At 41.2% G+C, this 27,014-nt stretch overlaps 1 protein-coding gene across 1 annotated transcript in view; it reads left to right on the forward strand.

Moving 5' to 3' along the window:
* The first annotated feature begins 1,842 nt into the window (after positions 1 to 1,842).
* Positions 1,843 to 27,014, forward strand: part of LOC112138743 — a 78,149-nt gene continuing 52,977 nt past the window's right edge. Inside the window, exon 1 of the mRNA XM_024261373.2 lies at positions 1,843 to 3,227. Coding sequence (XP_024117141.1) covers positions 3,117 to 3,227 — 111 coding nt within the window. The 5' untranslated portion in view covers positions 1,843 to 3,116. The remainder of the gene's footprint in view (positions 3,228 to 27,014) is intronic.

Genomic DNA, 27,014 nt, shown 5'->3' on the forward strand with positions numbered 1-27,014 from the left:
AGTTGTGTTGTGTTGTTTAATTTAAAGGGCATGAATAATAAGACCTGGTCTTCATCATGCTCCTTTTCATTCATGTGTTACCTTGTTTTTGTTGTGTCGTGTGTATGACCCTTTGTTTGTTGTGGATTGTGGTGGCACATGAGAGAAATAAATAATAAATAAATGAGAAAATGAGGCCGCCGATGCACTCGGCTTCGACTGCCATCCAAACCACATTGCACCGGCCCCTCATGAGCTCTTCTGCAGTGGTGGGCCCACTGTAGAGCGTTCCCATGTTGCTCCTTCAGGCTTGACTCGACCGGGGCCTGTAGGAAGAGCTCCGGCCACCATGCGCTCGCCTATGAGCCCCAACCCCAGGCTGACTCCAGGGTGTGGCTGCACTCTGCTGGCCTTCCCCTCAGGGATGGTGCCAGGAAATTAAAACCTCACTTCCTGGGTCCCTTCGGTGTTGTCAAGTGCTCCAGGTTTGGTTTGCTTTTCCCCGCACTTGAAAGGGATCCTGCCTTGCTTTTGTAATGATGAAGCAGGCAAAGCTTTTCAGAACAATACAAAGCTTCTGCTTCTCTTCCTGATCCTGTGTTTCTGAGCAGTTTTATATGTTCTTAGTGACAACCATCAGCTGCTTTGCTTAATTATTTCAATTGCTTCCACCTGCTGAGGTGAATGCCAGTGGAGCAGATCAGCGAAACCACTAATCCCTCAGTTTGCCACAACAGTTGTCGTAGGAATTGCCAACCCAGATGCTGTACGTTTGGATCTCACTCCCACTTTGTAAGTGCACCACGTATTCCACGTCAGTAAGCGGAAACCTGTTAGAAAATGTTCCTTTCAGGTCCCCCCAGAGGTCCAGCGGCTTCTCATCTGGTGGATGGAGGCCTTGAGTGCACGGTCCAGCACTACGTATTTGGTGGATTGAGAGGGCTACTGCTCTGCTGATCACCAGTGGGTTTTGGCTCATCATATTCTGGACAAGTTCTCATCTACTGGTTTCGTCAGGATCATCCGGATCAGCCTTGTCACCCATCTGGACAGTCGATCGTGTTTGTTTGCCGACTGCTATGCTCCTAACTGTGTCCAAGTGTTTCTGTGTAGTCTTTTTTGTTCTAGATACTTTGTGAACCCTCGCAGATCACTGATGTCACTATTGTTTTAATTGGTTTTCTTTGTTTCATGTTACCATAATACAAAGTGTTTTTTAAAAACAACCTTCCTACTTTTGAGTCCTCGGTGCTCTATGTTACTTCATTCATTCATCTTCTTAGCCGCTTGTCCCTTTCGCGGTCACCGGGGTGTAGGAGCCAAGTGGATGTGTCAGTGCATGTTTCCATGTACTGTTGAGATAGTTGTGAAGGGATTATTGCACTGTTATGTTGTAGTGTGAAAGTTATGTTATCTTTGAGCTTCTCTCCTGCCTGCATCCCAGTTACTTTTCTATTAGCTTGATAATCAGAGGCTGCAGAATCTCAGATTGTGTCCAAATTCCCTCCCTAACTTCTAACTACTAAAAAACATATTGTTCGGGACTATCTAGTGCCCTGGATTTTAAAGGTAACTCAGACACGATGCTCACCACTTTTCTTTCATTTTTCTAAACACCGGATATGACGTCACCAATTTTGTGAAGTCAAAATCGAATCAAAACGAACATTTATTTATTACTCCACTGTGTTCTGATAGTAATTAATAGATAGATTAGTAGATAGTAATATTCGCTACTCTAGTGAGCATCAATGCACGCTAGTTTTTGGCAAAGACTTCTTGGACATTTCTAGTCACTCGATTTTGGAATTATATATTCTGACTGCTCTAGAAAATGACAAACTCACTATATAGTGAGTAGGGGGAGAATTTGGTCTTAGCTCCAGTGTTTTCAAATGGAGCATCAGATGGTTGTATGAATCATCTTCACTGCATTAGTGTTGTACATGGTTAAAACATCACTGTTGATTATTTTAAATAAATAAGAACATGGTCCTTAAACCAGCCCTGTCCCCCCCCCCCTTATAGAGCCCAATTAACTTAATATTACTGACTTCTAAAACTGCAAAATATAATCTTCACCCACATGATCAGAACCTCCTCATAGTTCTGAAAAATGTTCTAAATGAGGATTCATGACTTTCTCTTTTTGTTTTCATCCTGTGCAGAAATGTTTTTTTTATTTTTTTATGTTGGCTAAAATATAAAAATGAAATGCTAACGTTCATTTTTCTCCCAACATTCTTTTTAATATCGTGGTAACCTGGGATGATTCCGAGCATCTTTCCTTCTTTCTGTTTGACTCTTTCCTCTTACCAGTAGGTGGAGCTTGATTCCTTTGGCTTGAGACAAAGAGAGAAGGAGATGATTAAAGAGAGAAGAAAGACAGCAAGAGGAGAGGCAGGGATGAGAGGGAGGGAGGAGAGAGCAAGCGTCAGCACTCCGTGTGTTAAAAGGGCAGATGGTAACCGCGGGTAACTGAGGAGCAAACCACTCTGCTGGCCACAGAACGAGGGATCAGCAGAGGGAAAGAGGCAGGGAGGAGGAGAGGCAGCACATGCAGCGCAGCAAAGGAGAGGGATTCAGAGAGCAGGCTGCACGCCTGCTCCGACAACCAGGAGGAGACTCAACACTTTTACTCACTGACAAGACAACAGAGAGCCAAGAGAGACGAAGAGGGAGAGCTGGGACCGCAGGAGACCGGGAGACAGTGGGAGGCTGAGAGGAAAAAGTGTCCCCTGCCAACACTTAAGAGATCCAGCAGGAAAACGAGGCAGGGAGAGCGGGAGGAGGAAGATATTTAGAGGAGCTGGAAGACTGATCAATAAGCAGCTGAGATTTCAGGAAGAATTTGGACTCCGGGAAAAGAGGACCATCAATGACAAGGAAAGATTGATGAATGAGAGATGGGGAGCTTAACATCTATAGAGACATACTGACGAGTGAGGCGAATTCAAGGGAGAAAAGAGGAGTGCGCAAAAGAAGTGGAGGGGAAATATTTACAAAAGGGAAAGAAACTTCTAAAACTTGGAGAAGACGTCGGAGCAGCTGAAAAAAAGTTCAACTCTTCTGCTCCCTTCTTCTTCCTCACAAAGCCCAGCAGCAAAGAGACTTCAACCAGAGGAAAGTTTGATTCAATGGCGTGCTACTACATCGTGATCAGCTCCACCCACCTCCGTGACGGACAGCTGAGGAGCATCAAGGGGGTGTTCAGAGGACCAATCGGAGCCAGTGGCCACAAAAGCACGGTGAGGCCTCAGCTTCTCACTTTTTGTGTCTGATTGACGACAGACACAAAACACACACACACACACACACACACACACACAAGAGTCTGAGCCACTTTCTTCAATCAAATCCAGTTTTGAGCCTGTCATTAATCCATCCTAATCCAGGGTTCATGCCAGCATCTATTACAGCATTTTTTATCCTCCTGGTGGGAAATCGTTACCTCTAAATTATCATCACTTCAACCCCCCCACTCACTTGACTGTCAAGTCCTTAATCATTGTTTGAGTGGAGTTAATTAATTGCCACTTCCATTAGGTTAATTGAGATTGCAGAGAGACGCAGATGGGGGCCGGCGGGGCTTGGTGGGGGGGTTCCTCTCTCTGCTCAGAAAGCCTCTCTGAGTCTGACTGAGTTCACCGTGCGTGCTCAGCGTGCACACCTCTGCGTGTTTTTTGATCAGATCTGATTTTAAAACGGACATTCAGTCTGGAGGAGTTTGAGTTCTTCAGTGGGTTAGTTTAATCAACCAGATGAGTCACTTTTTTCATCTCATTAAGCTATAACTGGCAGAGTACAGATGGCCTTAAACCATCAGCAAATTTTAGAATAAAAAATCAAAAAGAAGCTATTTTTTTCTCCAAAATTCAACAAAGTGACAAATGCTCGAGGCACTGACTCTCAGGTCTTATCCTGGAGTCCACAAATTTGTTAGAAATGGTGACAAAGTGACCTGTCAATCACACCCCACCCCTGCAGAGCCTTGCCACCTGCCAGAAATTATTGGGATGTATCCTGGTGAAATGAAGGCCCTGTAAATCCACCTCTAACCCGAAACCCCTTACGGTCTGCCGACGGGCACACGGCCCCAGCATCTGACCGTTTCTGAAGAACAGTTGGTAGTAAAAGGATGGATCCAGAAGAATGAAGCTCAAACAAAAGCTGCTTGTAAAGATGGGGAAAGGTTCCATGTTACTTTGTAATAAACAACTCAGAATCACAGAAGGAAAAAGTTAAGTTTGAATCTGCTGGATGAACAAACCTGCATGTTATGGAAATCAAGAATGCAGCTGTGCATGAGCAAGAATTCCAGTCTTTGTGTGGTATAGATTCATTCAACATTTAGCTGATGGGCAGCATTATACTGTAAACAACCACAGACGCAAAACTCATAAAACATATGGAACTGAGTGAGATTCTGCTGGAGTTTTCTAGTTCTTCCTCTGCACTCATCAGCTCGGTCTGAATGGGTTTGTAGTGAGAAATCCTGGTCCCTCATTTTCTGTTGTTTTTCTTGCTTTGGCTGTAAATCAGTTTTAAAAAATACATTTCAGTAATGAGTAATTACAAAACATTTCAGCTTTTTTCTCTAAAGAATACACTGAAAAAATATAACCCTGGCTTAACTTTAAACAATTTATATTATCTGTCACATAAAATATTTTTACAATTACTCAATGTAATCAACCCAATCTAATTTGTTTACGTTTACTCAATGTAAAAAATAATTTAGCCCAACCTGTTTTTTTTCTCAATGTAATTTTTTTTAGCCAAACCTAATTTTTTCAGATTCCATGTGGTGAAGAAAACAAATTAATTTAAGTTTTTCTAAATCAAAATTAACAAGTCCTTTTTTTAAACTCAATTGAAATGTTGTTCTGTATCTAACCTAAAAATATAAACTTGTTTTCCATTTTTTCACTTTTGACAAAATGTACTTTTTTTAAGTTGACTCAGACAAAAACGTCAGGTTGACTATCTAAAAAAAAGAATTAAACATTAAAATGTATATATTAAGGTGAAAAACACTCTGAAATGTTGCCTTTTAATCTTGCGGATCTGTCCATGTGGCTTTACCCGCCGCTCTCAGCAGAACGGAGGCTGATTGCAGGACCACTGGAGTTCTCTGACACTTGAACTACACTTGTTTTCTTCTTCAGGATCAGATGTCTTTGGTTTTTCCTATTCTTTTAGCTTTTTCTTTTCCACATCATCTCAGAGTAACTTGAAGGGTGAAGCCATTAAATACTGTCAAAGAAAGTAAAACAGCAGGTGCTCGCTCACTTCCAACACACTAATTACTGCGCTTCATTAAATACACCACAAAGTAATGGAGCTCTTATTGCACCTTTAAGAAGTTACAGCTCTCAGCCTTAAATGGCATCAAACATACGGCAGTGATTCCTGCTCGAATGCGCAGACAGAAATAAACTGTTCTGTAATTACCCACACAAGAGAACTGGCATTTCAGAGGCAGTTCTGCTCGTCACCTAAACCAGAAATAGAAAACTCTACGCAGGCTTTTAATTGGCAAACGACCGCAGGACTGCTACCCGTCACCCTGTAGTCTCATCTGCTAACTCCATCCACAGCTTCCTCAGCACAGGCAGGTCTGATGAAACTGCATGAAACCAACCATGCTTCAAAATTCAAATAACATGCTGTGTGCACAGAAAATAAAGGAATGTGTTTGCGCCAGCACAACAGGCCTGAGAGAGGCAGCAGCAGATGAGGCACGGAGCATGTGCAGAGCGCTCCAAACGCACACACAGCCACTTCCTTCATCTCTTTAGCAAATCCTCAATCGCCTTCAAACATTTGTGTTTCTTTAATGCGAAAAGTCCAACTAAAGGAAAATATGTTAAGATGTTGTTTTAAAAGTGTAAAATTCTGTGCTTTGTGTAAGAAAATCAAGCCAGAATATGATCATTTAGAATGCTTCTCCTGATCGGATCCAGAGCTGGTTTCCTATAAGGTGCTCTTGGTTCAGCAGGTGTGAAAATCCACCTGATCTCTGGTTTGGACCAAACAAAAGAACTCAAGAGTCCTCTTAAGGATGAGAGGAGGAAGGCCAAAGGGAGGACATGCAGTAAGCTCCAAGTGTTTAGAGGACAAAAACAGTCACAGACAGTGTGAACCTGAAGAAGCAGAAACCACAGAAGTTTGAAAGCATCTGTTGGGTAAAGGTGGTGGAGTGAAGAGCTTCAGCAGCTTCTTTAGGGAGGATAGTAGAGGATGAGCAGCTTTTCTTCTTCTGGCTTGTCTCGGTCCTGGTCCAAACCCATTTTGAACAATAGCGCCTTCAAAGAAACAGCTGGTGGAAGAGTGTAGGATTTTCCAATTGGCTTAGTCTTCTTAAAAAAAGTCTTCTTAATTGTAAGGGACGTGGTGGTGGCGCATGAGTAGCATCCTTTTTAAAACATGGAAGTGCCAACCATTTGAAAACTGGTTATGAAGGAGGAATGAATCACAGTTTGTGCCCGGCTGGAATCACCATCCAAGTTGATTTTTTTTAATCTTTATTTTTGCTTCTATGCTCTCAGCTCAAACATACCAATGTGCTTCCACCTCAATCAACTACAGACAACATGGTTCATGCTGATTGGTCTGGATTTATCCAATCAAGTGTCTTTATTTATCTAGCAGGGCTCTGGAGCTCTGAAGCTCAGGAGACTCTTTGTACTTCCATTGTGTCTCTTTAGCAAATTAAAAATACATTCATTCAAAATTTTAAGATAAGGGCTACTTTATTAGCTTTGCTAGTATTTCAGTTATTTAGATTTTGGAATTCATGTCTGAGGAGCTCCTAAAACAATAAAATAAACAGTATAAAGTTGACCTGCTAACATTACAGTAATCATGAAGGGATTGTGGGATTTTTATTTAATCTCCTTTCAGAGCAAAATGTTGACAACAGTTTAATCTTCTCTAAGTTCTGTTTATTATTAGAAAAATAACAATATTCTATTATTTTGTCATTACTATAAACTATATGTGTCATATTGCATATACTTCACTAATGACAAGTTTGAAACAAGTTTTGTGACAAAAAAAAAATACAAAACTCATATAATTTTAACCTGCATGTTTTGAGTTTCTGTCAAGAAAGGAAAGATACACTAAATATTTGTACATAATGTAAATACAGTGTTCCTTCGCTTATTCGTGTTTCATTATTCGGGGTTTCACATATTTTTGGATTATTTTTTAGTCACGACTCTTGTGTCCAAAGAAGGTTCTGAGGTGAATCTTCACTCCTCCGAGGAACAGAGATGAAGAGGACACGAGCCCGTCAACCCCCCCGAAAAATGGCATCAGCTGACTCTGAACGGGCTGAAATTCAATTCAATTTTATCTACTGTATATAGCTGAATATCACAAAAAATGGTCTCACTGGGGTTCATGCCGGTAACTGTTCAGAAGCAGAAAGTCGGACATAAAATATAAAAAACAAGCTGATTGTTAAACTAAACTAAACAGACTAAATAAAACTAATTTAAAAAAAGACATTCTCGGTAAGGAAAAACTCCTAAAAAGATTGATTTCTGAAGGCTGATATGCGGAAGAAAATAATTATCTTATTAAGGATCGGAGCAGGTGTTTGTTATGGATGAAACTGGCCTCTTCTGGAACAAGATGCTCCCCCACACCTATAAAGGAGGAAGCACGCTCTTCTGGTTTTAAGGCACAGAGAGACAGAATGGCTTCTCATCTGCGTCATAAAGTACATCACTGTTTATCATGGTTGGAATAAGAGACGTCTCACTTGGACGGTCAAACACTGCGCACCTCTCTGTTAGAATCTGGAGTAGCGGTGTTTGGAGAGATTACTGCTGTTACCACATTAACTAGCCTCGTTTTTGTTACATTAGAGACCCCGCGAGCTGTCTGCAGCTGCTTTGGATGAATACAGACACACTTTGGACTGGGGCTGAGTGAATAAAATTAATCGATTTGAATTTATTAAGCTTAATAAATGAATAATCGATTCATAAAAAAATATAACTCGATTTAGCACATAAAGCTAAAGTCTGGATGGAATTTCCCATAGGACGGCTAATGCTAACACTCGGTCGACCTACACATACATTGTTGACCAAAGTAACATCTTTATAAACTCACAGGTATGAATTTTCCAAACTCTTTTTCATTCATTCATTCATTCAGTTTCTTGTCCGCTTTTCCCTTTCGGGGTCGCGGGGTGCCGGAGCCTAACCCGGCTACTGATGGGCAAAGGCGGGGTACACCCTGGACAGGTCGCCAGTCTGTCGCAGTCCAAACTCTTTAAAGGAAATATTTTTTAAAGTAACCATTTGTGGTCTAAAAAATTGTTTTTTCCTCATTCTTTCTTCTTCTTCTTCTTCTAGAATAAGGTGTAATGCTATAACGCGATCACCACCTAGTGGTCAAACTGAAACGTCCTCCAGGAGAAGCAGAACAATGTTTCCAATGTTAATGATCTGAACATTTTAGTTCTTTAGAGAATCCATGTAACTCTGGATGATATTAACAATCTCATTATTTCACTGATACATTTACAGTATGTGAACTGGATCAAATTAACATGAACATATTTAAAACATATAGTAAATTATTAATGTATTTCTAAACAAATGTGTATAAATGTGTAAACTCAAAATTGAACTGAAGAATTGAAAGAATCGGGGAAAAAAAAACAAAAAATCAGAATCGAATTGAATTGTTCCTGGAAATTATCCTCGATACCCAGCCCTAGTTTAGACGTTTTCCCGCCGTCCGCGTGCGTTTGTTGTTACTTGTCAGCAGAGGATTATGTGTGTGAGTGGGTGCACGAGCTTTCCCTGTTCTTCCCACTGGAGCAGGAAAAGCAGTGAGGACAGAGGGACAGACGCCCCATCAGAACAAGGTAGTGCACGCTGTGTCCACGCTGTCGACACACCGCTATGCCAGTACCGTTAACAATACCGTTACGGCTGAAATTTAACTGGTCTGATAGAAACGGACGATGTGACACTGGTACCCAACAATACCGGTTTCAGTACCGCATCACTAGTTTGGATCTCAGCTTGGGTTTGAGTGTGTTTTTGTAGTTCAGAAGGTTCACATCGACATTTATTCAAACGAGTCCACCAGCTGTCAGGGAATTTTTCACACCTTTCCCAATATCACTGAGGCCACCGTTTGTTGCTATAGAAACATTGATTCCAGTCAGTTAAATAACACTGAAATCTACTTGGCATAAAAAAGTTGATCCTAAAATTTGTCTGTGCTTGAATTTTCTCTCATATTATGAATCCACATGTTTGGGGTACACTCCACACAGATGGTGGTATAAAATGGCAGCAGTTTGCATTTTGGTTTATTTGCTTCAAAGAATGTCTCTATTTATTCTGGAGTGTTTTCAATTTGAAGCTGGAGTGCTGCTGAGTGTCTTATAAAAGCAATAATGTCCTTGAGCCACTGGGTCATGTTCTCTTCCACGGTGCTATCAGATATCAGACCTAACACACTCCACACAAAGAAGCACCATGACCTGCTGAGCTGCTTTAAAGTCTGTGTGTGACGTGTGAGAGGGCGACTAACTGTGTGTGTGGATGTACATACATGTTGTTCAAATTTGTATAACTACACCCATTTACCTCCGGAGAAAAAGCCACAGAAATGCTCTCTGTGACTGAGACTGAAAAACGGTGAAAAAACAAACAAAAGAAGAAGTTAAAAAAGTTTTAAAAAATTGAGAGAAGAAACGGGAAAAAATGTCGAAAGTTTAAAATGGGGAGTTCCGGTCGGGGACTTCCAGCCAATGAGTTTGGCTGCAAATAATTCAGCCAGGGGGAGGGACTTCCAGCTATTCTTTTTTGATCGGCATATCTTTTCTCTGTGCCCAGATCCTCCTGCTGAAAGGGGTCAGTGTCTGAGAGTTGAAAATGCTGCTAGCATCATAAACTAGTACAGGCTAAAGTATTACACAAACAAGCCAGAGTGAAGCGGCCATTAAATCCATCACTAGAAAAGAGTTTTCTGGATTCAATGCCAGCTGCACTCAACCAGTGTTCCCTAGCTTCCAAGTTCACTGGAAAGTTGTATAAACCAGTAGATTTTTGACAATCGAAGGCAAAACAGCTATGATCCATGCTAAAGCTAACGACAGACTGTTCCAGAATCAAAGATGGGCGGGGCTTCTATACTGGAGCTGCAGAGCATGATAACGAGAAACTTTTGGGACTCATGCCGGTTGACCAATCTCAAAATTAAACTGCAACACTTTGTTTCAACCTGTAGGGGGCAGCACTCTGAAGGTTCTTGACTATATTTCCATGAATTAAAAAAAACATTTTAACTTGTCAAAGATGTGGCAAAGACTAACAGACAACCTTTTTAAAGCCCCATTTATAGAGGTCAAAATCCAATCAAAGCTGATTGACTGTTTGGTTACATATTAACAAAAATGATCTGGAGAAAGGTTTATTGGACCCTGTATAACTGTGACATGGGGCAACTCAAAAAAGAACTTGAACAAAACTAAGAAATCTCACACTAAAAACGTAACCAAAGGACACAGTCCTCACAGCAAGACAACCAAACACTGAATAATGATCTCACTCGTTTCAAGATAACAACAAAGGAGTTACTTTGTCCAATTGTGTGCAGGATCCACAAAAGCCCTGTGTCAACAGCCTGTTTCTGGAAGACTTTAGATCCTGTTAGTCTCTCCAGTTTGAAGACATGACTTTAAGCCTCTAAATCAAACTTCTCTGTGATGCAATTTTGAAAACCATGTTTTGCAAAACTCCAGAAGCTTAAGTGCCATGGATTCATCCTGGATTTCATTTCATCTCAGGAAAATCCTCAAACTGCTGCTGAAACTGGAGACACTGAATGTGGCGATTAGACTGACAGGGGCCCAGCGGCGGAACCTCTGCACACGACGAATCCTCAGACACAACTTCCGCAGGTTCAGTTTGAGCTAGCAAGAGGGAGGAAGCGCACAGCAGCTCAGGTTTTCTGTTTTTTCCTGTACAAACTTTAGAAAACACTTCGATGGTGGGTTCGTTTTCTGAAATGTTCTACGTTAGAAGCTGGTCTTCACCTGGGGGAACCCGGCTCTTTCAGGAACGCATCACTCAGAGGAAGAAGCTCCTAATGAGAGCTGGGGTGATGACTGTTAAAGTACATTTTAAGTAGCGCCATCGCTACTTAATTACCATGGAAACTGAAGTGGCATGTTGGAGGTGAGTGGGCGTCAAGTGACTTGGATGAACCTTGTAAATGTTGTGGGAGGGACACGGATATGAAGGGGAGGGGGTTGTCAGAGTGAATGTGAGCAGATGGAGATAAATTAAGGAGAGGAGTGAGCAGAAGAACAGAGCGGTTGCCATGAAACAAGTTGCTCTTAATTTACTCCACACATCTGGAGAGACAGATATATCAACCTGGATTAAAAAGTCCCCTTTTTTCTAGAAGTCAATATAAAAATTCTTACTGTGTTTAGCATAACTTTACAGGAACTTGATCCAAGCTGAGCGAACCGCCGTGGTGTGGTGAATGGGCGGCATGCATGAGGATCAGTCACTTTTGAACAAATCATTAAGTAGAGTGAAAACAGCTGAAATGACCTCCAGCAAAAGTACTTCTATTTAATTAATACTCATTACAAACTTTTGCACAACAAATGAAACAGTGGCCTAACAAGTAATGTTTTGTTAGATAATGTAAAACGAACCACAGTTTTCGGGCTTTAAAAGGGAAATAATCTGCCAGTAGACTAAGTGAAAACTAAAATTTTTTAGGTGTTTTTTTTTTTTTTTTTAAGTTATTTCATCTTAGTTAAGCATCTCCTGTTAAGTCATTGTGTCTTCAATCGAGATAATTAAAGCAGTGAAGCTAAAACTTAGATTAACATAATTCAAAACATTTTGAATGTTTCACTGAAGCACTGAAGCTGCTGGAATGTTCAAAAACTGAATCCGGTTCTACTAATGTCAGGTTTATTGCTTCTCTACTGACTCATGGATTTTTCCAAATGAGTGAAAAACATTCAAGGTGTCTGCTGCGCGAGGATGCTCTCACACTGATTGTGTTATAAACAGGCAGACGGCTTGATCCAAGTGCAGCAGGTTTATCGGACAGACGGGTTAACAGAGCAGGAGTCAAACACCACTGTAAGTCCATGAAGCTAAGGAAGGGTCAGGCAGGCAGAGGTCAATCACGAGCTCAGAAGTTTCAGGGATCAGACTTTGGATAGTGTAATTCAGGCGTGAGACGGGGTAGGCAGCAGCCAAACAGAATCGGAGCAGAATCAGGGTCGGGAATACAGAACGTCAGGTCAGAAGGTTAACGCTCAGTAATGCAGGCACAAACAATACTTTGCTCTAAGCAAGGCTCGGCGCACTGCTTCAGACTCTGCTGGATGATTGTCAGTGGGATTCAGGTGAGCAGCATCCGTGGACTACATGCTGGGAGATGGAGCTAGAATAAGCAGCAGCTATAACTTTGTAATGTTTATTATCTATGTTAGTGAAATAATTTGCAACTGAACCCCAGAAAAAATCAGGCTCTGATGGATGAATAAAATGATTTATGAGACTCATGCAGGAATAGAGATCTGGAGTCTCTGATCAGCAGGGGTCAGCAAGCAAAAAGAGAATTAACTTGAAAACACGTTGAACTGGTTGGAATCAATCAAGTCTTTAGAAAGTCTTACTTCCATGAATAGCAGAAGCAGTCAAACAGGGCACATGGCGCATGCTGTTCCAGGATCTCACTCTCGCTGCAAAGGCTTAGGGCTTGAATCCATGGTCAGAGGGAGCTACAAATGTTTTACAAACAAATGCAAAATTTTAGAAGCATTTTGATCAATTTTTGGATCAATCACTGTGCTGTAATGGCACTGGTAAGGATTTGTTATTGTCTCAGGACCAATACTGAGATGAAAACCATCAGTCCTGGTTTGGTTGAACCTGTGTGCAGCCTTCCACTCAGTCGACAGGCTCCGTTCCTTAAAAGAGATCTCACTTTGCATTTAATTTTTTTACTTTGATTTTTTTTAAAATTGATCAGATTTTTGGGAGGCAACTCTGGAGTAACAAAAGTTAAAAACTGTCTTTGTACTAAAAAGGATTTAGTTTTGCACAAGTAAATTGAATGTTTTAGAAAACATCTCCTGGTAATACAATCACTTTACATCATTTCTTGTTCAATCTCGCACAAAAGGATTAAAAAAAAACTCTCTTTCAAAGTTCCTCCTTGTGGTTTTGTTAACTGAAAGACAGAACTATTACAGTAAGCTTTCAAAGAAAGCAAGAAGAAAAATGACATGCCTACACTGAAATGAGGATTTCTTAGGAACAAGAAGCTATTTCAGTTTAAAGGGCGTTGCCGTCAAGGTAGCACATGTGCTAAAGAAAAAGCACATCTAATGTTAACTCAAAGACAGTTGAACTATTTTGGGGTCTAATTGTTTTGGTGTCAGGGAATTAGACCTCAACAAACTCTGACCGTGGACTCATGGTTCAATCTACAAAAGCCGAGGCTTCAAATCTTGAGGAAAAATAAAGGCTAGGAGCCAAAGGTCATCATGTCTGATACTGGTCAGGAGAGCAGGGAGAAGCACATTACAGTCCTCTGGTTCTTAGGAATTTCAGCCTGAGCTGATGCTCTCAAATCAAACAGTCCTGTTTTTCATGGCAGTGAACAAATGAAGCTGCAAAAATGAGCTTTATGTCAAAGAGAAGCCATGTCATGGAGAGGGAGGGTCTCAGGTTTCTGAAAATGATGGAGGAAAAGCTGACCATAAAAAGCACAGGCGATTTGGATTGTGACCCATTTCTTCTAGAACTGGGTTCCGGGTCACAGAGACTCACTGATCCAGGAATGTTCACAGTTTGAACTTCTGCTCTCACAAAGGTCGGCCCCTTTCCTCTGGAGGTCAAGGTGTTGGGCTCCAAAGTCTAAAGGTGTGAGTGGCAGTGCGTCGGACGGCTGAATGAATGCATAGATGGATGGAGGGTTAAATATATAAATGAATGTCTGATTCAAGCTTAATTTCTTCAGCTGGCATCATGTCCAGCTACAGTTGTTTTGCTCAGCAAATATTTCTGTAGATTTGTGTCCCCAAAAGTCTCCCAGAGCTCAGACTGTTCAGTTTGTTTAGTGTTGTGCGGGGTCTATCTTAACAAACACCAGTTCCTCGTTTCCACTGAGCAGACCAGTTCCAGTTCCTCTTGGCTGGTTTAGAACGGTACGGGCAATTCAAGTGAGCGTTTTCATTGAGCGTTGGACCATCAAAGCTCATGCTGGGTGCAGACCGACGATGTAACTGTACGTCAAAACAGTGAGACTACAGTGAAAGAGAAGCTGCATCAGATGACTCATAAACGAAGGGAAAAGGAAAAAAATAACATCGGAGGATCATTATAATCTGGAGCAGATGTTTATTCTGGATGAAGACGGACTCTACACTGTAGAACAGTTTATTGATCTGAATTAAAACGAAAAAAAAAACCCCTCTATGTGGATCAACCCTCCATTGTCCTTAAATAAATGTTTATAAAGCATGATCAGAAGTGTTCTGATGAGTATGGATCGATAACGGACATTCTTCGGCTGCAGGAGTCGGGTGAGACAGAATGAGGTGGTGGTGGGGCAGTTTAGCATGTCTCTAGTCCCGAACCCCCATAAAGAGGGGGAATACTCTATGTACAGAATCTATTATTCTTTGTAAAATATTGCGAGGAGTGAAGAAAGATTCAGTCGAAAAAAAGACAAAACTTTTGGTTTGAATCTTGAGTCGGGAAAGCACTGGTCGGACGCTTCCTGTTGTTGTAAAACCTTTCCACCAATCATTGGGTTGTATCGTGTGACGTCCATTCTATTTTTCTATGGACCTACAACCAACGGAGAACCAGAGATGATACCAGTCACTCCAGCTTAACACGTCTATTTAATAATGGAAACGCTCAAAGGTCCAGTCCGGTCTGGACCGCTCAGTAGAAACAAACATTTAGGTGATGTTTGTGACTCTAGAACACAATCCCTTTTGTTACAGTCATTTAATGGAGATACAGCCGGTCCTCTGGTGCTGTGAGTCCAGCTCACTGTGACTGCCACTGAAGCTCAGCATCGGTGCTTCTTGTGCACACGCTCCATCATCAATCATGTTATAGTGAAAAGATATTCAGCTAAGTTTCATTTTGACAATGAAAAGTAAACCTGTTTATTCTCCTTATGTGCTCTTGGGTCTTCAGAATTTAGGATGAAATCATTGTTTCTGTTCTGTGATGCATCCCATTATTAACATACTATGAACATCTGAAACGTCTGCATCTGTTTGTTTCAGCTGTCCACGGATGAAACAGACACAAAATCCAACCTGGTTTCTCAGCATATTCATTGTCTTTCAAACATGACAGTGTTTTAAGCTTCAAACTCATGAACAAAGTCTGAAAGCAGCTGCAGCTTCAGCTGGTATGCGGTCCACTTTGGCACCACACAGTTGAGGGGATGCTTAGAGAAGAGGAAGAACGAGTAACATGACCAGAGGAGACTTGGTTCCGTCCAGCAGCATCACATCCCAGAGGTCTAAATTTGAAGGAATCTTTCTGATTGTACTGCTGCTTTTATTGTCTTTTATTGCTCTTAATGATATTTATTACTTGTTTTTATTTATTTATTTATTTATTTCTAATTTGTGTGAATGACCTGGAGCTACAGACTGCCATAATTTCCCTTGGGATTAATAAAGTATCTATCTATCTATCTATCTATCTATCTATCTATCTATCTATCTATCTATCTATCTATCTATCTATCTATCTATCTATCTATCTATCAGACACAGAAGTACTTCTTCATCTTCCTGAAAACTTAAAAGAATTTAGAAATATTGCTTCACATTTTGTTTGGATTTTTAGATGGATTTGTAATGTAAAATGCCTATTATCAGAAACGAGTTTTAATACAGTAATTGAAGTGCAGCATAGTTGAAGATAAGTTAAAGTTCATGGCAAGGCCTTTTTGCAGTTCTTTTCACTTGTTGCTTTGGCCTTTTCCTTTTGTTTTCATCTTTCCTTTCAGTATCAATCTTAATGCTTGTGTCTTTCCATTCCAGTCTTTAAGAAGAGTCGTGTTCTATGAGTGAAGCATGTTTCTGCATTTCAGAATGTCCTTGATAGTCTCTTTGTTTCAGAGAAGATTTCGTCCAATCTTTCTCGAGCCTTCTGCTAGCTCCCCATAAAGAAGCATTTTAGTTGATCTGACATCCAAGAGACGTGCAACGTGACCCACTCCGTGGCCATACGACGGGGCCGTCGGCTCTCTTGTATGCAGCAACATTTACCAAATCTTCTATAGAGATCATTCCATGACAGTAAGGCTGCACCTATGATGATGGCACTAAATGGTGCAAAAAGTAGAGTCCCATGGCAGACAACCCTGTTACTCGACGGGAGAGCCTGGCTGACGGGGATGCAGGGTAATCTGCTGCCCACCAAGATGTGAGGGGAGTTTTTTTTTTCAGGGTTTACTCCCTAAGATCCGCCATGCTCTGCGTTGGTAAACAGGGGTACCACGGGTATTCCTCCAGTATCCTTGATGGATATGTAGATATAACTTTAACTGATCCCACGCAAAGGAAATTGACTTGTAGCCACAACTCCAAAAAACAGATAATAATAAAGAACAACAGATAATAAATAGCACTAAAAATATACAATAAATAACACAATGAAGTGTCCAATATCCGTGAGGCGGATTCATGGGGCTTGACGTACCATGGTCTGTCTGTGATCTACGCAGTTGGTCGCTGGTCGCCTCTGGTAGAAAACAGTTTCCCTCTCAGCAGTTCAGGCTGGATGGTGTAAAAACAAATGGAGAAATCAAAGAATATGATCCTCACTGAGCTCCCCACCTGCTCCAGGTAAGAGAGGGATTGGTGCAGCAGAAAGACAACTGCAGCATCAACTCCAGTTCTGGTTCTGTAATGCCTTGTTTCACTGAACGGTAAGGTCAGGTAGGGTTTAGAATGGTCCAGGGAATTCAGGTGAACTCATGCGTTTACATAGTCAAAGAGGGACCGTCACGGCGCATCCGAAGTGAAGTTAGCAACAACAACCACAGAGATCATTTTTTTGGATATACAAAGCATTTAATAATGTTTTGGCAGCAAAGAGGAATACAGCCGCTTTCTTGGAGCTTTCGTTTGTCATAATGATCTTCCGCCAATCAACAGGTTTTGACAGTAGCTCCGCCCTATCTGCTCCATTTGTCTTTGGACCTTTAACCAACAACGGCTCAAAAATTGTACAGTTCAGTATGACTCAATGACTCCATTTTATAATGGAAATGCTCAAAATACCAGACCAGACTACCATACTGCTCAGGGGAAAGGAGGCTAAAGTGAGCTGCATAGGGTCAAACGCTCACTTAATAATGATTTATCCAGACAAAACTGGAACTCTGTGTACAGAGAGAAAGACATGGACCCCACGGATAAATGTGTTTTTTTAAAGAAATATTTAGCTCACTTATTAATAAGAACCTTTCCATTCATCAATTCAAGAACAAATTTGCCAAATGTCCTTGGTTAACTACTGGTCTACAAAATGTGTGTAAAAATAAAAAATAAACCACATAAAACATTCTTTGAGTTTGGAAAATACTAAAAAACACAATCACAAAAGGGACAAAAAATTAACATTCAATCAATCAATATACTATAGAACATTCCCAGATTACTTTACAGATCAAAACAAAAACATTGATGAATTAGCAAACAGCCTTAATCTTAACAGCTATTTTGTAAACGTGGGTCCAGAGTTGGAAGCGCTATCAGAGACACCATCGAGTGTGGGGCTTTGCCGTCAATCAGCTGCAACTCTGCCGACTTCCAGTGTGTTTAACACAGAGTTAAACAAAACCTAGGCAAAACCAAAGTGAAGTTATTTGATAATTACAAAGCCAATACAGAGCTCTCAATAAAACAAACAATGACTTAATTTAAAGTGTTACAGAAATCAAATTCTCAGAGATTTTTCTTGGAAACAAACTGAGTTGGAAGCAACACATCAGACACATACAAACTGAAGTTTAAAAAGTGTTTCAATCATAAACAAATCTAAATACGTATTAGAAAACACCTGTAGATATTTATTGTACTGTTCTGTAATATTTACATATTTCACCTATGACTTGGGGAAGAAACTGGTGAAAGAGCTGGCAGTAGATGGTACATCATTAGAGGTGGAAGGCTGTTGATGGAGAGCCGATGTTTCATGGGGCATGTGTGGGCTGACTAAAGACTCAAAAGTAAAATCAGATTCAAGTCGTTAGCCCACGTCAGGTCAGCTGATATCGTTGCTCGTCTCTTGTCCTCAAAGTGGCCAGAGATTATTTTTCATGTCTCCAGACTACTCTTGAAAAAAGTTAAAGATAGAAGCCATTCTTCCATCGTTAACTTTTATTTTATTTAACTTGTCTTGTCAAACAGCTGAGACTGTAGGGCACAAAAGGGGGGAGTGTAAGGAATTACTACAGAAGGGGAGGGTAGAATCATGAAGTTGCTAGAAGTTTATGGTCATAACTATTAGTTGTAAATGTTTGTCCAAAAGGGTGGAGACGTTCTCACAGACGGCTTTAGCATCTGTGGATCTAAACAGTTAACACGACAGCATAAGAACTGCTTCACCAGATGTTGTGGCCGAATGCTAAATGCTAGCAGTTCAATGTCTTCGGGGCAGCAGTGCTCCTTGACGCCTCTCATAAAAGTTACACCATCTCTCATTAACATATACCACAAGTCGTTGTTCTGGTCCCATCTCACAAGTTAGAGAATCATCCAGAGTTAAACTGGAGTTTGGTGTGAGGTCCATAAGTCTGATCTGCATGAACAGCAGTAGACTGCTCTGTTGGTACTCCTGAGTCTGGTTAGCACTGTGCTCCCCCATTTTATTGGTAAGCGATCGTACATTCCCCATGAGGATGGATGAATGCTTGGTCTGTGTCTCTTTCTCTCCTGGTGCTTTATTCCAGCTCTGTGGTCTCTTATGCTGCGGTGGAACTGGGAATCTCCACTTGCTTTTCCGCTGGCATGTTGTTGTTGCCTAGAAACAACAACTAATTGTGCGTGGAAAAAATGTGCTTACTGACTGTTTCAGGCCGAGAAGTGGTGACAAATAGTCCAAGAAAGAGTCGTAAGCATGCCACTACGCTACTACACTACTACAAATGTGTTGTTTTCTGATCCCAAAAGTGCTCTGCCCACTGAGTTTGACCTGAAACGATGGAACACTTTGGAGGAATTTCATGCTCCCCCTGTCATGTTGTGCTTGCTTGAATTTTTCTTTGTTCTAATTTTGTCTATTTGGTCTCTGTGCAGGCAGGCTGTGACTCCACTCATTTATCAGAGATTTTGTGGAGCAGTCACAGCTGCCTGCACTTTGCTAATCAGCCACACAATATTTCAGGGACTCTCCATTAGCCTTCAGTGTCGGCTCGTTCTGTGTTCATGCTGGTTGAGCTGCTGCTGTGCTTTTTGTTATAAAACCTTTTGGACCTTGTTACATCTTTGTGGTTCTTCCTGTTTCTGGATTCTCACCTGCTTGCCTGACCGTGACAATCCCTGAAAATCATAAATTGCTGTTAGCTTGCTATCAAGAAAGGGTGTAGTGGTGGGACACTGATGCATGTGCCTGTTAAATATTGGAGCCATGCTGTTTATAAGTTGTTGACAGAAATGTAATGTGCTCAAGCTGAAAGTGTGTTTTGCATTTCATTGACAAACATGACGCAATGCTTGTCTCTTTCCTCCATAAGGAGCAGGTTTGCAGATCTGTTATGTCATCACGTTAATGTTAAGTCGTCTAATTGTAGTTGCTGTGAGACATACTGAAGAAGTTTTTCTTCCCAATGAAGATGCCTTAAGGCTAAACGAGGTTTTTTCTTCTGTCGTCTTTTCACCCTTCAAGTTTATTGTGCTGTGCGTAGGTGCTGTCATCAGTGAGTAATGCTGCTGGACATATTCTGGTTGCATTGGGACTGAACAAACATTTAACTCGATCTTGGGCTTTTGGTCAGGCTAACACAGACAAAAAAGGCAGTTTTCACGGACTTGGTGTTTAGATTTGTGAGAACGGGAACTTTTCTTAAGCCTTTTGCTACATTCACACCAAATGTGAGACATGCGTCAAATTTTGTGTCTCCCATCTGTTTTGACATGCATCAAAATTGCTGCTCGATGCTTGTCCAAAAGTGTGTTCTCTAGTTTCTCTGCCTCTCCTTCCACCTGTGTGAAGAGCTACTGTCAAGTTTTTAGCTTCATTATTATATGGAAACAGGTTCATTCATTTTAAAAAGCTCTAAAAAAACGTCAGTAATCAGGTCTGTATGGTGAGGCTCCTCATCTACGGCAGGAGCTGCGTCTGAATGACAGCAGGTCAGCGTGAGACTCCTGCAGGATTCCAACATGAACTATGCTCTGATTGTCTAATTTCCTCATTTCTAGTAGAAACATGCACTTATTACATGAAAGGCACACCCCCCCCCCACACACACACACCCCTTCCACCGGAGGGGAAGGAGGGTGTCAAAAAAACACCTCACTTACTTTAGGAAGTGATTTTCGTGCCACCACATTGATAGCAAAAGTCACAGTTTTCATATTAAAATTTCCTAAATTGCAAACAAAATGTAACATTTTAGGAATAAAATTTGCAAATGAAAGTATAACATTTTTGTTTTAAAAAACGTTTTTATTTTATTTTACCAAATATTTTTGCATATGAAAAACAACTGTTTTCAGGTACATTGTTTCTCATCTCACTTTGCAAACTAACCAACTTGTACAGAAATATGTCTACTGTGACTGTGAACGAATTGAGTGTCCTCGGACTACAAATCAAACGTACCCTGTGAGCCCTGATGAAGTTGTGGATGATTCCAGTCATCTCACTGGCAGTGAATTCTGGAAACAGAGAAGGCCTAGCAAACAGCACCATAACAAAAGCCTCCAGTACAGATTTGACAACATTTTAATGTTTTATTACTGCATTGTGTCAAATAATTATTCTAGTAAAAATGCTTTCCTTACCACAAACCAATTAAGACACATGTCAAAGTCAGGGCCCTCCAGATCATTTTATTTTATTGTTATTATTGACCTGATGTTATCTTCCACTTATTTCTAACTTGTATAATTTTGTCAAAATAGATTTGTATGTAGGGTAAAATATTGAAGGTTATTTAAGGTTTAAGTTGATATATTCTGGAATAACATTCCTGCCTTTTTATTATTCATACGTTAAAAAGTTACAGTTTTAAAGTTTTAAATATTGGCATTCTGTTAGCTTTTTGGACTATTTTGTCTTTTACTAAGAATTTTTAGGCTATTTTGGAGTTTAGCTAATATGTTAACTACATGCTAGCTGTTTTGACCAAGCTAAGTCTTTTTGTTTTAGTTTTTTAGGTTAATTTGGCTTTATAATATTTAAGCTTCACCGGTTTCAGCTTTCAGATTCAGCGTTTTTAGCTATTAATTTCAGCATCTTCAGCAATCAGCACTAGCATCTTCAGTGGCCAAATTCATCTTACAGCATTCATACTAGCATTGACGCAGACAATGCTCTAAATCGAATTCATTATTATGTGAAAAAGTTACGGTTTTAACGTTTTAAAAGTGTAGTTTTATTGTGTTCAATAAATGTTTATCCTGTTCGGCCGTGAGCTGTAAGTGTGTTTTGGATTTTGGCCCCTTGTGTGATTGAGTTTGACACTCCTGTGTTAAGAGATGCCCCAAACTGTAATTTCTTCAACAAAATGTGTTTTTCAACAAATTCCACGGTATCTTAATGAGCAAAGACCAGTGGAGATCTTTTTTTGTATTCAGACTCACAGTTTTTGATGTTTTTGTCCATTAGGACAAAATGATGGAGTTAGCAAAGTATGAAGACTAGAAATATCTGGTCATGATTGTTGACTTGCTTTTGCTCCATGATGATTAAAGATTTAAATGCAATAATTATGATGATGTGAAAACAGAGTGACACTGTAGACCGCAGATTCCCCAAGGTTCAGAATGAGGGTTTGCAGCTTCTAAAGCAGCTGGGGTCCGTCAGCGTCCGTGTGCATGAGCACGTGTGCCTAGAGGTGGTTAGGCACAGATGTGTCTGCATTAGCTTTTGCCCCACTGCTTTTAGACGGAAAGTCCTACCACTATGTAGATAACTGTGGAGTTTGCATGAATGCTGCTTCTTCTAAGTTCCCTGACCTCCAGGTGTGTTCAGTGTGGGGAACGGACAGCAATGTTTCAGGATTTATCTGATCTGACTGCGGCTGCGAGGACATGCGGTTCACACAATGACAACAGTGAATAGTGCCACACTATCTCCCCATCTCACACAGACACAGAGGCTGCAGACTCGCCTCCAGTCAAGCGCATCTTATTGGCCTTCTGTTTGACTTCCTGTGCAGCTCAGTGTGTGTGCGCGTGCATGTGTGTCAGTGTGAGAGATCCAGATGGAGATGGGTTTATAATTGCAGGACAGTTGTTGTTTAAATTCTTATTTTATCCCTGTTTTTACTGCTCACTAAACAGAAAACGAAGAGGAGGAATAACAGCGTCATTCAATTTAAGAGCAGGTTAAAAAAGAAAAGGGAGGAGCAGAGGATGAGAGGAGCAGATGGGACAGGATTAATATGATAACAAAAGGGTCAGTGATTAAAGTAGAGGGATCTCAAGAAGTTTGAGACCACAATCAAAAGGCAGGAGAGAATCCTGAATAAAATAGATGGAAAAAAATATTGAGAAAGAGGGCAAATGAGGTCAGGTGAAGATAACAAAAAGGATCAAGAGGTCTTTAAGACATGCAGACAAAGTGGTGTGGGAAGAAAAGAACAAATAAAGAGAAAGAAAAGGAGCAGCATTAAAGGTAATCACAGATGAAGAAGCCCTGAAGGAGCTCATAATGATAAAAGATAGCGTGCTCTAAAAGAAGGAACAGACTGAATGAACAGAGCAACAAATAAGAGCGGACAGGAATACAGACACGGGAAAAGGCTGTTATTGTCGACTTTCATGGAATCATGCAGGATGCGACAATAAAATGTTGTGAAGCATGTACGTGTGTTCATGGGAGGCAGGTGAGGCAGTGTCCTCTGTCATTATCCTCCCCTTCCATCATGAAATGTTTTCTAATCATACAATAAATGTGTTGTCTAATCTGTCCTAGAAAAACAACTTATGTTTTTGCCCTCAAAATCTCTGTTTTTTGTATGTTTTTCTGTGCAATGACAGCACAGGCTGCGAGGTGAGGCAGTGTCAAGCTCCGCCTCACATTAGATTGTGGAACTAGGCTGATTGTGTGCCTTTAGCTTACTCAGTGTATGCTAACAATGTAATCCCTTCTTTAAAATCAATTGACACATTTTACACCTTTTTATTATGTCCTCACTTTCCATTTCACATGTAAGGAATTTCATGTTTGCCTGTCGTCTGTTTTGTGTTTGGATCTAAAGTCGTACTGAAATGACACAAAGTGATGCAGGCAGTAACTCATCAAAAAGAGGGCGCTCGTGAGCTGGCGTTTGTTGTTTAATAGGACGCCGTTATTTTATGTTCTGCTGTGACTGACAACAAACATTTTGGATTTAATCTAATTAAAAAATGTCTCAAAGTAGGACTTTCAGTCAAAACTAGATGTAATAAATAATGGATGATCAATGCTGGACCAACACAACTGCATTGAGACTGAGAGACTTCTAAAACTAGGAAACGATCAGAAGGACTTTTACGACAAAATCACAGAGATTTTTGTTCAGAAGGACCTCAATTACAAGGAAAGGTCAGAACAGTGTGCGTTTGTGTAGAGTGTGAGATCCTCCATGGCATTGTGTCTATATTATGGTCTGTTTAGGGATTCATACTGAACTGGTATTCGTTTAACACTCTTCCTTGGTCCAATAGAAACCAGCTAGGATTAAAGAGTAAGTTGTAAATCTGACTCCGAAAGAGTCAGTCTCTCGGCAGCGACCACCGTCTCTGATGTTTAACGAGGTTTGCTCGGCATTTTCTGTCTTTGTTTCAAAACACAATTTCATAAAAGACACATTTCAATTGACAAACATCTGCTTGGAACTTAAGAAATGTTTCTGAGAAAGATAAAAATGTCAGATAACTAATAGAGTCAATCTACATATTAATGATAGATTTGATTTTTCTGTGATTTTCCGGATGGTCTAATCCCTTACACCGTACACCCATAATTCATTCACTCCTCAGTCATTCTTGTTGATGGTAAGTTATTGATAGTACTGCCCTAATGACCATCACTGGGACAATCATCCATTCACACACCAGTGGAGCCACACGGAGGCAGAGAGGGGGAAGTGTCTTGTCCAAGGACACAGCCCTGGTCCCACTGGCTTTCACAGCCAAATCAATGGGGGAGTACGGAAGAAATGTCATCCCCGTGGTGCAGACGCTGTTAGCAGTAGACTGGCAGTGCAATGGGCGAGATGTGGCAGCGGAATAGACGCGGTACAAAATTTGGCCGCCGTTACACGCGGAAAGAATTTTTGAACTGCACAAAAATTGAGACCGCGGGTGACTGCGTGTGGCCCTGGAACAGCAGTGCAACAGCAGTTTCAGGGTGAGATCAGGCCGTGGAGCGAACGCCGACACACGTGCTTGGACGCCGAAATTCCGTGTTCATGCGCTCTGTAGCACAGCCTTTCCCCGGCTGGTCTGCGTTTGTACCACTGCTTACAGCGTCTGTTTAACGGCTGAGTGTGGGAGGACACGGGATTAAGCAGTGCTCTGCAGTAGACTGGCAGTGGAGTGGCAGTGGAATGGATTCTAGCGTCTGTATCACTGCTATTCCACGAACATGCATAAAGTTAGAACGTCTAAGTGTGTGTGGCAGATTTTCCTAATTTTTTACCCGTGATATGGCCGTGAAAGCCAGTGGGGACCGAGGCTTTAACAACAGTTGGCTGGAAGGAGCGGGAATCAAACCACTAGACCGATCTGCTCAATGTCCTGAACCACTGTCGCCCCATTACTGGAATGTCATTGCTCACTCCTAAAGGGATTCAAGTCGAAATATAAAATGTCATTTGCATGTAATCTAGCCATCTATCCATGCTGAGTGTGTATTTTGACTCAATGTTAGCAGAATAACTGAACTGTGGTGGACTTCAGAATTTCCAGGAGCTATCAGAAAATACAACAAGTATCTTTTTTCTTATTAATTACTTTCTTCCACTAAAGTAAGGCAGAAGAGACAGAGTTTAGTGTGAAAGATAGGAGCCTCCACAGTTCTTCAGTGTTGGCTGAAGCGAAGCTAACACGAAGGTGGCACACAGACGCTCCTGTATGCAGCTCGTCTTCATCTCTGCTTGTACCTGAGATCAAACACGCCCCAACCCCCCCCTTCCTGGAAAAATGGCCCGATATTTTGGCACTTGGATGTCGCTCTAATGACACAGCAGACGAGCAGATTGCATCGATCAGAGTGACCCTTTTTGTGAATCAATAGAAATGATCCCATCTAGATAACGTTACAATCAATGCTGTGTCTCTGCAGGGGCGGCTGCTAGGGGGTGTCTGCACCAACGACCTGAGTTGCCACATTTCGCTCTCAAAAGTGCATTTGTTCATGTGTTAACGCACCTGTGTCGTGGAGGCGGGGCACTTTAAGGTTAGCCAAGGTGGGATGTAATGGGACTCTGAACAGATCCAATCTCAGGCCACTTGTGGCAAAATGAATTGGTCCCACACACAGCAGCTGAAGTGTATCCCTGAGCGCGTGCACGTGTGAGTGAGGGTGTGAGTGTGTGTGTGTAAAGGCCATCCGTGCTGTGGAAAACTAATCTAATTCTGACAGGTTCACACAGACAAAAGGCCACATTTATTAAAAGGGAAAAATCCCAGTGCAGCACATGAGCTGTGTACTTCCAAGCTTGGACACCCTCGCCAAGCTGAACTCATTCAATGTTTCACACACTAGCCGCACTTTGTGAGTGTCTGATAAGTGTTAAATGTCACATGATTGGTTGTGTTGCGTTGTGTAGCAGCATCTCCATGTCCCTGCCTCTCTGCAGCAGTCCCTGCTTCCTCGGCTGTGTGAATGATGGCTGGTTTGTTGCTCACAAAGAAGTCAGGACTTGTTCAGATGCACCACTAAAGCTTGCATCATTTGGAGTACCTGCTTCTCGTCAGCCTCCCCTCAGATCCACGTTTGCAAAGGCGACACTTTTAACCCAGATTTGACGACGAGTCAGTGCAGCGATTACAGCGTTTGGGAGCGCGGGCGGAGGGCGCGCACACATTTGTATGCAGTGGGGAGCTGCTTTGACTCTTTGCTTCACCTTTCATGTTTCTGTCTCAGTGCAAAAACAAACAAACTCATTTAATGAACAACTGACTTTCCCCCGGAGCCCAGTGTTTACTGTGTGTCTGGGGCGGGGGGCTGGCCGGGGTATGAGTCCATTTTTACATGACTATTTCCTTTTCATTCATTTTGTCTGGATTACATTTTCTGTACTCAGATGCATTCTATGTTTATGTTGATGTAATCTCTTGACTTGTTTGGTCATTTTAAATCTCTTTCCTCTTTTTCTGTCTAATTTCTTCCCGTTGGGCTCCAGACCATCAGGACAAGAAGCCTCATTGATTATTTCTGAGATTAAAATCCTGAAAACAAACTTCTAATGTTCATTTATCTACTACAGTTAGTCCATTCCTGAGGACTGGCATGACACATATTCTCCCACTATGGCACCATCATAAAGAATCAGCAGATATATAAAAAATATATACCGTATTTTTCGGACTATAAGTCGCACCGGAGTATAAGTCGCAGGGGCCAAAAAATGCATAATGAAGAAGAAAAAACCATACATAAGTCGCACTGGAGTATAAGTCGCATTTTTTTCAAGTAATTTATTTTACAAACTGGTTGAAAAAAACGATATTACATCATCCTGGAAGGTAAGTTATAACATTCATAAGTGAATAGAAAACAGGCTGAATATGTGTCAACACATATTCACATATT

The sequence above is a fragment of the Oryzias melastigma genome, linkage group LG15 (assembly GCF_002922805.2).
Source record: "Oryzias melastigma strain HK-1 linkage group LG15, ASM292280v2, whole genome shotgun sequence".
Taxonomy (NCBI): Eukaryota; Metazoa; Chordata; class Actinopteri; order Beloniformes; family Adrianichthyidae; genus Oryzias; species Oryzias melastigma.